This window comes from Cynara cardunculus, unplaced genomic scaffold (genome assembly GCF_001531365.2).
Source record: "Cynara cardunculus var. scolymus isolate 2C unplaced genomic scaffold, CcrdV1 Un_Scaffold_1360, whole genome shotgun sequence".
NCBI lineage: Eukaryota > Viridiplantae > Streptophyta > Magnoliopsida > Asterales > Asteraceae > Cynara > Cynara cardunculus.
In genome coordinates, this window is record NW_020200743.1 from 78,280 (window position 1) to 95,037 (window position 16,758).

The 16,758-nt window shown below is 34.0% G+C and overlaps 1 protein-coding gene across 1 annotated transcript; it reads left to right on the top strand.

Annotated features, from left to right (window-relative positions):
* Nucleotides 1-4,559: 4,559 nt before the first annotated feature.
* Nucleotides 4,560-14,712, top strand: LOC112502411 (26S proteasome non-ATPase regulatory subunit 2 homolog A-like). The gene is made up of 25 exons (XM_025106298.1): nucleotides 4,560-4,827; nucleotides 4,908-5,008; nucleotides 6,035-6,155; nucleotides 6,237-6,296; nucleotides 6,518-6,585; nucleotides 7,397-7,439; nucleotides 8,201-8,266; nucleotides 8,380-8,418; nucleotides 8,497-8,579; nucleotides 9,502-9,616; nucleotides 10,208-10,282; nucleotides 10,676-10,834; nucleotides 11,293-11,400; nucleotides 11,472-11,576; nucleotides 11,672-11,812; nucleotides 11,893-11,997; nucleotides 12,179-12,400; nucleotides 12,564-12,677; nucleotides 12,755-12,970; nucleotides 13,080-13,139; nucleotides 13,222-13,335; nucleotides 13,429-13,514; nucleotides 13,985-14,093; nucleotides 14,195-14,373; nucleotides 14,454-14,712. The coding sequence occupies exons 1-25, from the start codon at nucleotides 4,711-4,713 to the stop codon at nucleotides 14,527-14,529; spliced, it is 2,682 nt and encodes an 893-aa protein (XP_024962066.1). The 5' UTR covers nucleotides 4,560-4,710; the 3' UTR covers nucleotides 14,530-14,712.
* Nucleotides 14,713-16,758: the final 2,046 nt, after the last annotated feature.

Consider the following 16,758-nt stretch of genomic DNA (forward strand, 5'->3'; position numbering starts at 1 on the left):
AAACAAAAATTCATTGCATTGTATAATGAATCGAGACTTAGTCTTTTCTGCCTTGATGTCTTCATCGGTCTTCTGGTTCTTCATCGCTTATTGTTTTTCATTACTTTTTACATTTTGCATTATGGGATCTAACACTAACACCGGTGATAAGCTGTTTTCTGGTTTTTGGATAAGAAAAAAAAACTGCTTATACCGGTGCCAAACCGGTAATAAGTTGTTTTTGATAAGTTAATCATTCCTGACTTATGAAAAACTGCTTATTAACAGTTTACAATTTTAACCCTGTTTTATTTAACTCCGGTTTAATACCATATAAGTTAATAAACACTTTTACAAAAAAAAACAGAAGTCGTTTTAAATAAGCAATCCCAAACACCCCCTAAAACGTGATTCTTGGAACTTACACAGCTGAGAAAATGTATCACTTTTGCCCATGTTTTTTGTTTCCAACAGCTGAAGGATGCACAGGAGTTTCCATCCTTTAAGATGCATAAATAAGAGGAAGGTTAATACTTTTAGGAGAATTCCATTCTAAAACAAGAGATGATAAAAAAACAAGAAATTTGATACCATTACTTGATTCTTTTACCAAATAATTTGAATCATTTACCTTCTTTTTGCTGAAGGGGTTGCCAAAAGTTGCTTATTGACCCCATTTGTAACCTGCAGCACCAAATTCACATAAGCTTATGTTGTATAAAAATTTGTCACAACTTAATTTACAAATACCACCTTAGAAGGAGTTATCAAAGGTGTCACACAGCATTTGGGTGTGGAATGAGCAATAGAAGCAGGTTTTATACTTTCCTAAACAGAAGGTACATGTTCATAAAAGATAGAAACAGAAAAACTAACGGGAACAATTCAATAAAGTGGAATAAGAAATAAGGGAACAAAAAAGACTCCACCTGAACTGGATGTAAAGCAAATCTCCGATTCCCTAACCCCTCCACCTGACGATTACGTGCATTCTTTCAACTATAGCAGAGCGAACATAGAGATGGGATTGAAAACGAAAACGATCCTAACCTTGACACAGGTCAAACTTATCTTCCTTTTGTTATAGTCAAATATTTATAATACTCCTCTAATTCTTCATACTTCCCCTCAAGATCTGAAGTTCAAAATAAGAGAAGAAGCATATTAGGATCACTTAGGTTTTGTTGCTATTTGCTAGTAGAATAAAAAAGCCTTCAAAACCCTACATTTCCAAGGTTTTTAGGAGACCAAACACGTAAATGTGGCGGGATGTAAATTTTCAATCAATGTAAGTGAACATATCGACATACCCAATATTTAATTATCACAAAATAGTGATGAAGAGATAGAACCCACATACTAAAAACATGGATGTTTCATTCTTTAGAGAAGTAAATTTTTTACCCAAAATATAAGTAGATATAGGTTTGTCCATGGCAATTGTTGCACAATAAAATATACAAGAAAAAAAAAGTCATATATGTATAACACAATATATAATAAAAATCTAAGATGTTTAACAAGATAAAAAAGAAAACTAAATTGCAAACCTAGTTCAAGAACAAAAAAAGATTTCTGATCAAGCACTTTGCTTCAGAAATTTAGGGTTTTAGAGACTTATGGAGAAGTCAAAACTTTGGAGAAATCAAAACTTTGGAGAAGTGCATCGAAGGTAAGACTACATCTGGCACCAAATCTTCGATTTGCAGCTCACCACACCGAATATATAGCTCTACATGACATCAGATATAAGTGGAGTTGTATTCTTACATTAGTGAGGATTTCATCTTTAGTGTGTTAGCCACCTGCAACTGATAATCAACCAAAACGCCATACATGGTTAAGGTCAAAAACAGACAAGGGTGAGATAGTACGTAAAATCTATGAACAAAGAAGTATAAACAAAAAAAGTAACCCAACAAACAATAAATGAATTTATCTCAAATGCAATTAGTAAATTGCAAGAATTCTTATTAGCAATTAGCAAATGTGCATGCTTTTCACATGGTATTAATGGGTCATTTTGTGAAAAGCTTATCGGTAAGTGCTTACAGGGCCACTTTACCTTATCGAGTAAATATGACAAGGATTGAGAATCTTACCCAACAAGAGCAATAACAAGGACTGAGAGTCTACCCGGTAAGTGAGAGTGATGATGCTTACAAGGTAAGATCATATCAGACCAGTAATCGTTTATGAAACTAAATCTTACATCATAATAGAACACACTGTAATGTTGTTTTAATGAAACTAAATCTTACCTCGTAAGTTAAGTACAAGTATTGACTATTACCGGTAACTACTTACATAGACCCTATCACATTATTCTCGTAGGTGCAAACACCACATACATGTGGTCAAAATGTAGACCAAGAAATATTAATCACAAAAAAGTAAATGAGTTTTGTAGTGAAAGTGTAAAACAGATAACTATACATGTGACCTGGTAAACTTCAAATAGAACAAGACCTAAAAGAATCCATGACAAGTTCGAATTCAGATTATTACACAGGAGAGAAAGAGACCTTGAAAGGTTTATTATTAGTTTTGAAGCTGATTCCAAGAACATATTTCAACTAAATAGCAAAACCTCTTCAAAAGCATCAATTTTTCAACATAATTAACATCAAAATATAAAATTTCACTCTGCAAAAACAAATGGTCCAATGCTTATACTATAAAATCCACCAACAAATAATAATAATAATATTTATAAACAAAAATTCATTGCATTGTATAATGAATCGATGACATCAAACTTTCCCATGTCAATTGGGTCTTTAGTTTTTTAATTTTACCAAAGAAACAAAACAGTAATTTTTATTGAAAAAGAAGATGAAATAGGGGAAAATGGATTACATCAATGGTACTTCTTGGGTAATGAATAAAACAAAAAATAAGGAGTCTTCTGTGGCCTTTGATGATTAGCAAAACCCATTTGGAAGCCATAGTAATGAATTGAAGAGTAGATAATCCTATTTTATAAGTGAGATAACTACCATTTGGAAGAGAGGGGGTTAAAAACACCCAACTCTACACACAACAAAGCAAAACAATTATTCCTCAAAAATGATCATTTATAAAAAAAACATTGGTACAACCAAAACATGTATAATAGGAAAAGCGTAAAATACATTAAAGGAAAAATCTGTTGAAGGAGAAAGGTTAAACCTAAATAGTGATGGAGAAACTCAAATGTGTAAAAGGAAACCCTAATGCAGGTAATACATCAAAAGTGATAAGGAAACCCTTTAGGGAGATGAAGCAAAGATAGAGAACACGATTTAGCGTAGAGATGGAGTCGAGAGGAGCATCGACGATGGAAACGAGGTGACGATGGAGAGGAGGAGGAAGGAAGCAGATACTCAAGAGGAGGTGATGATGGATAGGAGGAGGACGAGGTATGGGAAATCAATAGCACTCCTTGGAAAATCAATAGCCTCCTCAATGCCAGATTTGGGAACATAAAAAACATTGGGAGCCAAATAGATTGTATTGGGAGGGGAATAGTTGTAATCAGAAATTTAAGATTTTATGCATGAAAGAGTAGTAACTCGTGCAGTTTAGGTTGTTTTTAAGATTTTTAAGACTCTTTGCATAAAGAAGTGAGTACTTTATGCATTAAAACTTGTTTTTAAGACTCTTATCAAATATGATTTATAAGGTAGTATATATAAGATATTGTTAAAAAAAAGACAAAATGTTCAAACAAAACTTTTATACATTTTAAATTGATTAAAAAAAATTGGGACCTATTTAGACACGGCGAGGAACGAGGTTTTATATCTATAATATTTTATAAAACATATGACAAAAACTCTTAAAAACCATTTTTATGCATGAATTACTGTTTATTGATTCATATTACTTAAAATTCAAGATTACAAATAATTTTACGTAAGTACAACTTATTAAAGTTTCATTTTTAAATTTGTGTAACTAACTGTAGATAAACATAATCAAATACAGAATAAACATCCATTTTAAATATAGAAAATCTAAAATATAATTAAGATAATCATTAAGTTATAACAGAAAGTTTAACTATTATCCTTATAAAAACATATATTATTAAACCAAAAATAAATTACTTTATTATTAAATCTAAATTAAGTTATAACAAAAAAATTGAATTAAAAAAGTTATACCAAAAAACGAAAACTATTAAATAGTTAATTTAATACTAATATCGATTTATTTTTTTTCAAAATTTTATGTTATCTTCGAATTTATATTCATTTAAAAACAAAAACATTATCGCTTTCAAAACTACATAAAATTGTATTATATTGATAAAGACAGAATAAAAATTAAATACTAAAATCAAGATTTATCTTGTTATATTATACGAGTACCCTTTTAACATGAATAATGGACATGGTGTTTTTGGTTGAGAAAAGTTACAAAATAACAATGGAGATTCGAGACTGATACGTTATTGTATTTTTGAGGGCTTCAAAATCCATATATTTTTGAAGCCCATTTTTATAAATTTGGGCTGGGTCTTTGGTTGGCGACGCGTGCTTTTACTGCTTTCATTTCAGGAATAAAAATATTACAAAAGAAAAAGATATCACTCTCGCGGTTTGCTTGGGGAGAAAGAATTGTAAGGGCTCGGCTTTATACCTTCGCTGCTCCAATTAGAACACCATCTGCAATCTGGGATTCAAATATCTGCTCCAATTCTCTCATCGATTTCAAGGTTTAGGGTTTTAGATTTTGTTATCTGCTATGGAGCCGGAGCCAAACAATACTGGTAGCGGTAGTGGAAACCCCAAAGAAGAAGCGACTCTGAAGGTCCCATCGAAAGATCCCAAGAAGAAAGATGATAAGAAAGATGAAGATCTTGTAAGTGCTCAATTGTTTTATTTTATTATCTGGATTGGAAATTTCTGATTTTTGTTTTGTTTTGTTTTTCAATGTGATAGTCAGAGGAGGATGTGGCGTTGAAGCAGCAATTAGAGTTGTACGTTGAGAGAGTTCAGGATGTCGATCAGGGGTTACAGAAGGTTGCTCTTGAGAGCATGAGGTACTGATATGTTTTACTTTTAGTGTGGTTTTCTTTGATGAAAAAGTACACTCTTTGTGGATTATTTTGTTTGCTAGCAGTGTTGGTTTGGTTTATTGAGATCTGTTAGCTCAAACGTTTGAGTGCCTGAAATTTTCGATTATAAGAGGCTTATGAGTCTCTATTCACTTCTCTTATGGCTGGGAGTGTTAAGGGGGTTTTATATTGCTTGAAGGTATTGACTGCGAGGAACTTACGTTTAGTATACATGTTACATATCTGTTCTCCGGAAGCAGTTATTATTTTTCGTTAATCAGATGGTTAGGATTACTGAGAGTTATAATTACTTTGAAGGCCAATGGGAATTTGGCTTCCACATATTCATGAAGGCGTACCATGTTCTGAGCAAGAGTAAACTGTAAAATTGTTATTGCCCATTTGCAAAGTTTGATAAAAACTGCCATCATTGAGAACTTCAGTTACAAATCTCAGGTACTGAATGATGATTAGCACTGAGAAATGCTTGGACTTTTTTTGATACTTCAAAACCTAGGAATGTAAAATGTTGACCTTCACCAAGTGGCACTGCAATATGACTCATTTTACATGAGCTCATACGTCAACCTTTTCCTTTCTGCTTTTATCATTTTTAGTAGCTTGATCTGGAACTTCATATTGTTCCATATAATACTTGATGTTGTTATGATATTCATACTTGCCCTTGGGAGTTATTGCAATGGAAATATTATATAAAATAGCCTCTGATTGCATAGAGATTCTTGAGTGGAGATGTAACCACTTCCCAGAAGTGGTTCTTTGCATGCTTTAGACCAACAAGAGGCCTGCTGCATTACAAGTTACTAGACCAGTAAAATGACTACTGCATTACCACTTGTCAATTCAACTCTTATGTTGCAATTTTCTACTGTTAGTTTATCATGTTCATAAAAACCATTAGACATGTATATACATATACATATCTATAAAATATATAGGCAATTTACACAGAGCTTGTTCTATACTAAAAATATTCATATTTGCTTGTAGGCAAGAAATCCGAACATCAACGAGCTCCATGACTTCGGTCCCAAAGCCACTGAAGTTTTTGCGTCCGCATTATGGAACACTGAAATCATATTACGACACAATGCCAGATTCTGATTTAAAGGTATTTCTTTCATTTTGTAGCATCACAAACATCCCTATTTTCATTGTCAACTTTTCTGACTGACTTTATATCTTGATGCAGAAATTACTTGCAGATATACTTTCAGTTTTGGCTTTGACAATGTCCGCAGAGGGTGAGCGGGTAAGCTAGCCATGTGCATATTAATTTAGATTTTTCTTGTATGTCTAAATACATAGTTGATTAGTTTAGATTGTGGCAATTTCCAATTGTCCAAGGAGTTTTTGCTCTGCTGGTTTATACCCTTTGGGTACTTTAAAAGTGTATTCATTACGGATTAGTGCTTTATGCTGTTCTGGTGTTGTGTTTTGCTACTGAGGTCTTCCCCATTTTGCATATTCCAGGAGAGTTTGAAGTATCGCTTGTTGGGTTCTGAAGGCGATATTGGTTCCTGGGGTCATGAGTATGTTAGGTAGTTACTGCATCTCCCTTTGCTTTAATCATTGATGATCACTTCATTGGTTACAACAGAAAAAAAGAATTACAAGATACATCCATAACCTTAAGGAAGGAAATAAATGTGTTCCTTGCTTGCTCTGTAATAGAATTATGCAAAGGACTTTTTTGCAGCAATTTAACCACATTCATGGATGGATGCCACATAGTTCAATCTTCTTAAAGATGATATCTACTACAAGTATTATGGCTCTTGCAAGGCTGTGATGCAGAATACTTTCTTAAGTTCAGTTTAGCAGCATATATAGTTCTTCATTGAGATTTTAGTTTATACTTACCATTAATTTTGTGCATATATTTAATATATTCTGCAGTACTTTGTTTGTTCACTTCTATTGCTGCATATTATTGCCAGTTCTGGACTCTGCTTTGAGATTGTGATGGCAAATGGAAAGATAGGAAGCCATGAATGATACAAGAATCCAATTTTTTCACCTATTTTATTGAAAGGGTAGAGTATACATATTCACCTGTACAATTATTGTGTGTGTTCATTATATACTATATAGATGTGCCTATAAGCATTAAGAGGAAAAGTGATTGATCCTTGTCTTTCTGAATACATAGATTCTACGTCATTTTATTTGTGATATATTGCAGTGCAACATTATTTTTCCCTCTCAAAGCTATTCTGCATTCTCATTATAATATATCGATTATGTGACTTGAATTGTTATAGAAAGTTTTCCATATCTAAGAATCGATCGTGAAAATTAATTCAACCACTTGATTGGTTAGTCTGATCACTGATTTTGTCACCTCTGTAGGAATTTGGCTGGTGAAATTGCACAAGAGTATGCGAAAAGAGTGGTACAATCAATATCATTTATTATTACTATTTTTATTTATGTGTAAATGTGCCCAAGACAAATGTAGGCCTAGTTTTTGAGATATTGCTTGCTGTGCTTTGCAACGTGATCACTCTTTTCTGTATTTCCTGATCTTTGTGCTGTTCTTCCTGTTGTATTTGCAGAAGTCCTTATGATTCCGGTTGCTAGTTCTTAAATTAATTATACATCACATCATCAATATATACCTTTGAGGCCTCTTAGATGAAGGCCAATCATTTTAATGAAGTTGATTTTCTTTTTCTTATTATTTTTTTGTAATTATCGAAGGTTGAGTTTTGAAGAGATATTTGTGATGAAGTTCTGAGTTATGAAATCTCTCTTTTCATAATTGTGAGTGGAAGGGTGTTCTCCTCCCCAACCCTTGCAAAGCCAAGGATGTGGGGGATATCGATTGCTCTTTCATGTAACTGAACCTATTATTGATGCCATTGCTTATTCATGTACCTATAGATCTATAATGGTTGATTATAAATATAATTTTGGGGATATTATAAAAAGAACTAGTCCTGTAGAATTATGGTTTGCATGGATCTTTAGCTTTTTTTATGAGTGAAGATTAGTGGTACACGCCAGAAAATAGGAAAATTTTAGTGTTTTGTGCTTCTCTTGAGTTGACAAGTATGTCATTTTAAGTGTATTTATTTGTGTTGTACGTATCACTAATTGTTAGACTAGATAATTTTCATATATGTATGTATTTTCAACTTTGTGCCAATCCAGAATGAGGAAGCAGCAGTAAAGGATCTAATAGAGCTTGTGGAACAGATTGTTGCTTTTCACATGAAGGTGTCTTATCTGAATCTTTGTTGAATTGTAGTTTACTCATTCTTTTATTATTTTTCATATTAGGTGACATATCTAAACGTAATTTGTTTCTATCACTTATTTCTGCATTGCAGCATAATGCTGAACCAGAGGCTGTAGATCTCTTGATGGAGGTATCATGACAACTTTTGACATACTTGATATACTAATTATATAAGATGAAGATGAATCTTAACTCTGATTACATTCAGGTTGAATTTCTTGATCTACTAGTGAAGCATGTTGACAGCACAAATTATAAAAGAACTTGTCTGTACCTAACAAGTTCAGCAAGGTAAACTACTGAGTTTAGATGATTTGTTGTCTTCTATATATGTCTTAATATTTTCTTCTACATATTGTTCATGCTCCTCAAATCATATGGTAGATGCTAGGGAAGTTTGTAGAACCTGTTCATATTTTCATGTTTTTTATTTGTCCTTGGAAAATTTTCATTTTTTTTTGCTTGGTACGAAGGTGAGAAAAGTCAGTGGAGGTAGATGTATTGTCGATGCTTCTGCTTTAGTATTTGTAGTGTTCAATTTGATTGATAATCCTTGAGAGCCCATACTTCCAAATCTTGTGACATGAGTGTTCTTCTGAATTTTTTAGCATGTGGTATCATGAAGTTTGACAAAGGCCTCTGGAACTTCCTATTCCACATCGGTCTTGTGAGTTTCTAGATTGGAGTCTTTAAGAGATGGCCAGACTCTGCTGCGTCTTTAAGAGATGGCCAGACTCTGCTGCGGAATCATTTTCTGTCTTGTGGACTGTATTGAGGGAGTCGTCTGTAAACAGAAAGTATTGAATGGTAGTAACTACTAACAGTATTTGATATGAGCTTCCATATAGAGTGGTAACTATTTGGAAGAAGAGTTGGGGACCACATTCATGATACTTGATGGGATAGCAAGCCTTGCAATGAGTCATCTAGTAATGGTTGATGGTCAACATTTTGTAAAAGCTCATACATGTAATATAGCTACCTCATACACCTTTACGAATTTACCTTTGTACTCGTATCTTGCCGCATATGACTGTCACACCACATACATTCACTACAAAATTTACTGAAAAATTGTCGAACGTTTTTGTTGCTTTCAGCATTTACATGTGGTTCCTTGATCTCTCTGCATTCTTTGTATGTTTGCTTGTCACATTATATGCTATTGTACTGTGTAGTCCATATGATTGTTTTTCATTCCAACATTTTGTAGGTATCTCCCTGGACCAGATGACATGTCAGTTTTGGACATTGCTTACACAATCTACACAAAATTTGAAGAATTTCCAAGTGCCCTTCAGATTGCACTCTATCTTCACAACATGCAGGTTGCGATTCATGGTTATCTGGAGATATTTTTTATTTGATATATTATGTAGGACCTGTAAAATCAATCAGGGACATAGGTGAATTGTTTTCTTTTCTGTTTTTGGAGAAGAAATGAAATAGAAAATAACAGTCCTTCGAGCTTACAGGCTGTCTGCTTGGTTTTGATGCAATGTTGTGGTCTTCCTTGTTTTCTTCCCTTCTATCAGATTCAGTTTTTGCCCCCACTTCAATACGCTAACATCCGGGTTTATGAAACCGGTGTACAAGTATAGTAACAAGGTCTAGATTAAAATCATCTTGTTAAAGTGGTTGTGTGTAGAAGTTCATAGCCGGCTCGTTAGGAAACAAGAAAAGTAGGACTATGTATTATTTTTAATATGCATGTTAATAGAAAACAATGTACAGTTGATCATTATGAATACACTTATCTTGTGTACTTCAGGTTTATGCAAGGCAGGAAATGATAGAATCTTTTGCTTGTATACTAGGATAAATGCAAATAATTTTCATGACAAGATGATGATATTTTTGTTTTCCACCACTTTTTGATGGTTTATGTTCTGATATAGCATTGGATGTTTGTTTGGCAGCATGTGAAGCAGGTATTCACATCTTGTCCTGATCTTTTGCGGAAGAAGCAATTTTGTTACATTCTTGCTCGACAAGTAAGTTTTAATCCTTGTAAGCTCTTTGTTTTCACATCTCAGTATTGATCATAATTTCTCTTTGATTAATTCCTTTTTATTCAAGTGAGGTGCTCCATTAGGTACTACAGCATATGACAAAAGACCTTCCCTTGTTAAGTATTGAGTTGTATTTATTCACATAAGTAGTCTATTTTTTATGGTCTCATAGATCTCTTAAGAGAAAAAAGATTCAACGAAGTTCACTGAGTTACTACCTAAGTAGTCTTACAGATGAAAGATGCCCCAAATAGGTTTGGTGGATTATTACTTGAGTAGCATTTTGATGAGTTTGGAGTATTGCTTTATTTTCAAGGCTGCAAATGCTCTTCTATTTACAAGTGTCATTGGTGTACATACCTCATCTTTATGCAGGGACTAAGTTTTGAGCTCGACGAAGAGATGTGTGCTGATGATGAAGACAGGGAGGCCTTGCAAGAGATCATCAACAATACTAAACTAAGTGAAGGCTATCTAACCCTTGCTCGAGATATTGAAGTCATGGAGCCAAAATCTCCTGAAGATATTTACAAGGTATCGAAAGAGGCTTTGTACTTTCTTTGCTTGTGCAACAACTCTTGCAAGTTGGATCTACACTTGATTAATTTTCTTTTATTTGGGTTGAGTCAAGCTTTTACGGACATGGATGGACAGCCTCATGATATTCTCTATATATACTGATATACATGTGCATGCACAATACTGTATATACCCTCCCCTGGGGCGGAGGGATGTCATACAGTGCAATCTTTAGCCCATCCCAGCTATAGGTCATGTAATTGTCTTGAATTGACATGAACTCAAACAAGCTTACCTTCATATCAATCCTCCCCTTATCTCTTCCCGTGTCAGAAGTTGGGAGACACGAGTATGCTATAAAGTGAAATATCAAGCATTTCAAATGATCATCAAATCTTAGTTTACACATCACCAGAGATTGCTCATGAACAATTATAACTATTGTTCTGATGCTTGGTTGTTCCATTCTTTAGGCACATCTACTTGATGGGCGGGCAAGTGCTGGTGCCAGTGTTGATTCAGCAAGGCAAAATTTGGCAGCCACATTTGTGAACGCATTTGTGAATGCTGGCTTCGGTCAGGTAGATTTTCTGTACACGGATGTTAAATGTTCTTGCCATTGTCACTAATGGTTTGTTTTTCTCTTTTCAAGGATAAATTAATGACAGTTCCTTCAGAGGCTTCAAGTGGAGGTTCTTCTGGAAATTGGCTTTTTAAGAACAAAGAACATGGGAAAGCCAGTGCTGCTGCAAGTCTGGTATGTAAAAACTGTTTAATAGTGTATTTTAATTATTACTTTATATATGAACATTTTTTGTGTATGAACTGTTAATTTTGTTTGTACCATCGTAGGGGATGATCCATATTTGGGATGTTGATGCTGGCCTTGCTCAAATTGACAAGTACTTCCATAGCAATGATAATCACGTCATAGCTGGTGCACTCTTAGGAGTTGGGGTTGTAAACTGCGGTATCAAGAATGACTGTGATCCTGTGAGTTGCCTTGATTTTCTTTTGTTCAAATCAGATCGACTTTAACATTCTCTTGAATCTAAGATTATTGGTCTGTTTAGGCCTTGGCACTTCTTGCTGATTATCTAGATAAAGAAGACTCTTCTATTAGAATTGGGGCCATAACTGGTCTGGGTCTTGCGTATGCCGGCACTCAGAATGAGCAGGTTGGCATCAGTTTTCCTCTTCATTGTGTTGATGATAAATGATACCTCCATGGCAATGAACTATATTTTTTCCTTATGCTTTTTATTTATCAGACATGTATTGTGTTCTTTTCAATAGGGCTTCTTGACTTTGATAATATTGCAACTTCTTTCTTAATTACATAACTACTACATTTTTCAGATTCGTGACAAACTGACTCCCATTCTTGGAGACCCAAAGGCACCATTAGATGTCATCGCCTTCACGGCAATTGCATTGGGTTTGGTGTATGTTGGTTCTTGTAACGAAGATGTTGCACAAGCAATTATTTTTGCACTAATGGACAGAAGTGAGTCAGATTTGGGGGAGCCCCTCACCCGACTGCTACCTCTTGGCTTAGGTCTTCTTTATCTTGGGAAGCAGGTATAAAGAAACGCGTGTTGTTTTACCCGACACATTGAGAAGAAATTTTTTTGGCTTTTAGCATTTAAACCACTTCTAAATCCATTTGGTAAAAGCAGCAGCTTGCGCATTCATTATAATATACTAGCAGGCAGTAATTTTGAAATCCATCTCTGCCCAACAGGATAGTGTGGAGGCTACTGCTGAGGTATCAAAGACATTCAATGAAAAGATTAGAAAGTATTGCGATATGACCCTACTATCTTGTGCCTATGCTGGCACAGGAAATGTGTTGAAGGTATCTTGCTGTCAAGCTTATACCAGCATAACTCCTACCATGAAATTGCTGATGGTTATACTTTTTTCTTTTTTAAGGTTCAACACTTTCTTGGTCAGTGTGCCCAACACCTTGAGAAGGGTGAAACTTTTCAGGGTCCAGCTGTGTTGGGTATAGCCATGGTAGCGATGGCTGAGGAACTAGGTCTTGATATGGCAATCCGTTCGTTAGAGCATCTTTTACAGTATGGGGAGCAGAATATCAGAAAGGCAGTTCCATTGGCTCTTGGTCTTCTCTGCATATCAAACCCGAAGGTGATAAATGATGTGACCAACTAATATTGTAGCCTGACTGTGTACTGTGACTAAATGTGCTGGTTGAATGTGAATGTTAATTCTAATGTTTAATGTTTGTTTCTGTTAGGTCCATGTTATGGATACATTAAGTAGACTTAGTCATGATGCTGATACAGAAGTGGCAATGGTAGGATGTTTGTTTAATGTACTCCACTTGTATTACTAGTTTGTTGTGGACGACATTATGACTTTCTTGAGGTGTTGTATAGGCAGCAGTCATCTCTTTGGGATTGATAGGTGCCGGAACCAATAATGCTAGAATTGCTGGCATGCTTCGGAATCTTTCAAGTTATTACTACAAAGAAGCCAGCCTTCTTTTCTGTGTAAAGTTTTCTATGCTGAATGCCCTTTCACTGTTCTACTTGCAAAGCATTATATGGTCATTATTTATGATTTGTGTTTTACTACTGGTGCAGGTGCGGATTGCCCAAGGTTTTGTACATATGGGAAAGGGTTTGTTGACCCTTGCTCCCTACCACTCAGAACGATTCTTGCTATCCCCGTAAGTAGAGCTTACTGATAAACATTTTGTGTGCTTAAGGTTATAGTGGCATCTGCTTGTGATTTTCAAAGATGTTTGGGTATTATCAGTGTTCTAAAAATCCCCCTTGGATGCGTCTTAAGCGGTCCCCTAAGTGTTAAGCATGCCTCACTGATTCGATTAGTTGGGGATGCTTAAACAGCCTGCGTAGGTGTTGAGCATTCTCACCGCTTTGATTAGCAACCAATCATTGAATTCAATATTTTACAAAACTGAGCAGGGATTGGTCAAATTCTGGCTGTTTATTTCATCAATCAAGTTTTAAATTATCACATGCTTTACATAATCTGAAATTAATTATATTTTTTATATAGAGTGTAGGAGATTAAATGCTAAAGGTAACTCGACCATCTAGCACCAGTTATCGTTTTTTGTGAACAAAGAATTGTTCTTGTATATATGGGAAATTATTCTCCATTCTTCTTTTGTAGGACGGCGTTGGCTGGACTCGTGGTATTACTGCATGCATGTCTTGATATGAAAGCTATCATCTTGGGGAAATATCACTATGTTCTCTACTTTGTAGTTTTGGCTATGCAGGTTTGTGCTGTCTCACATTCTTGTCCCCCTTCAGCCTCCCAAAACAAAAAGAAAAAAAAGAAAAAGAAAGGAGTGTGACTGATATTTGTTTGTGATTCCAGCCTAGAATGCTGCTGACTGTGGATGAAAATCTGAAACCTTTGTCGGTAGCAGTTCGGGTAGGGCAAGCGGTTGATGTTGTGGGGCAGGCAGGTCGGCCCAAGACCATCACGGGGTTCCAGACCCATTCGACCCCTGTGCTGTTGGCTGCTGGGGATAGGGCTGAACTTGCAACAGAGAAGTACATCTCTTAATTGTGTTTTTTTTGGTGGTGGTGATTATGAAGGCTGATTTTTAATATTATTTTTGGTGGGTATGCAGGTATATTCCTCTTTCGCCTATCCTCGAAGGATTTGTAATTTTGAAAGAGAACCCTGATTACAGGGAAGAAGCCTAGGTGAAAAAAACATGGGAATCCTGATGTTTTTATGGTGCTCGCAAGGCATGAATTTTCGACATGTAGCTTGTTGATTGCTTCTGTTTTTAATGTTAAAATAGCTTCACTTTTTGTTCGTCAACTTGTATGCATTCTCTTTAAATTCAATTCAACTAATGCTATCGGTAGATGATTTATTTCTAATCGCTAGTGGTGGTATGATCCTTTAGTTCATGTGGTTTGTAAAATATTGCTCTTCGTCTCAGAAACATTTTTCATTGGATTGTGTGATGAAAACGGTAATGTTGAAAATGAGAAACGTAAGGGCTGTTTACTAAACGTTTATCTGGTAAGTGTTTATCGGGTAATTTTTTTTATCGGATGAAGATAACAAAAGTCAAAAATCTTACCTGGTAAGAGTAATGATAAAGATCGAGAGTCTTACTCGATAAGTGAGGGTGACGACTCTTACCCGGGTAAGTGTTTATCGGGTAATTTTGCCTACTGACTTGCATTTTCTTACAGTATGAATATAATAAGAACTAAGAATCTTACCCTGTAATCGCGAGACAAGGACCGAGAGTCTTACCTGGTAAGTGAGAGCGATGACTCTTACCACGGTTAGCGCTTACCGGGTAAATTGTTGCTTATGATGCCGTTTTTGTTGACTAAAATTTTACCGATTAAATAAATGAGTGTTGAATTTTACCGTTAAGTGCTTACAGGATAAGTGTCAGATAAACGGCCTCTTAGTTTAATGACTTCTACTACAATGTATTATTTAATAAAAGTAAGAAATAAAGGTTAAAAATGTCATGTTCCTTCTTGTGTTAACTGATTTTTCTTATTTTGTTAGTCTTGAAATGTAAATCACAATGGTATTTTTTTGGTTAAATATATGAAATAACAACCACTTTTATAAAATTTCTTATTATAACATTATACTTTTGTTTTTCTTTATTACAACAATGTACTTTCAAATTATTTTTTATTAAGGCATCGTACTTTAAACAATCTACTCATAATATCAATGAATAACCTGTTACTTTTTAAACCGATTAACCACTTGACTTTTTTTTGCTTGTGTGGCTTTAAGGAGGCGATGTGGATGACACATCATTTTAATAACTTAACTAAAATAAAAATAAAAACAAAAACCTATTTCAAATTATTATTAGTGATTTTCATTTTTTATTGCTATGATCTAAAAAAACATTAACCACAAGGGAGGTGTCTGATTGGTTTGAGCTTGACTCCAAAGGTCAAAAGTATCTGGAGGTCTCAGGTTCAAATCCAAGGAGGAATAAAAATCCTCTTGTGGCCACGGAGGTTCAAATGCGGTGATTCCGGGCTATCTGCAAAACAGGTAATCACTCTGAGATTAGTCGGCCCGCATAGCGGGTTGAATATTATTTTTAATCAAAAAAAAACATTTAATAGTTTTTGACCTTTTCTCATTAAGTTGCATGCAAATTAAATATTCTAGAGTAAAATATTTCTTAAATAAATATGAAACATTATTTTCGAGACATATTTTGTTTGTAGAAAATATAACACTTCTTATTTTATATTGTTCAAATAAATACATATTTAAAGTTCTCTTTAAAATGTTAACGAAATAAATTATGATCTATAATTTTTTAATATTGTTATATTAATAAATAATTCAAGAAAATCTAATTAATTTAATATATTTATACGTCAAGCAAAAGTTTTTGAACAAATATAATATATTATTTAAAAAATAATATCTTTTGGTAAAAAAAAGGAACAACTCTTATTTTCTTTTAAAAAAAAACATATTTTAAAAAAAAATATTAGCAAGATAAGGTGCGTTATACAAGTTTTAATGATATTTGTATATTAGTAATTTAGAATTTTTTTAATTCATTTAATATATTTATTAAATAACATGTAAAATATCTAAATATTAAAATTAAAAATATTGTGTTTAATAAGAACTAGTAGATACTATAATAAAATAATTTTGAAGTACAATGATGTAATAAGAAAGTCACATCACCATGGTACATGTTGTCTGCCTACTTGGACAATGAGGTGGTATGAAAACCTGGTATAATGAGTAAATTTAAATTAAAAGGTTACTCAATGCTATAATGGGTAAATTTTTCAAAATACAATGTCCTAATAAAAAATAGTTTGAAAATACATTGTTGTAATAAGAAAAACTTGAAGTACAATACTATAATAAATAAATTTATGAAAGTAGATTGCTATTTTATGCATTTT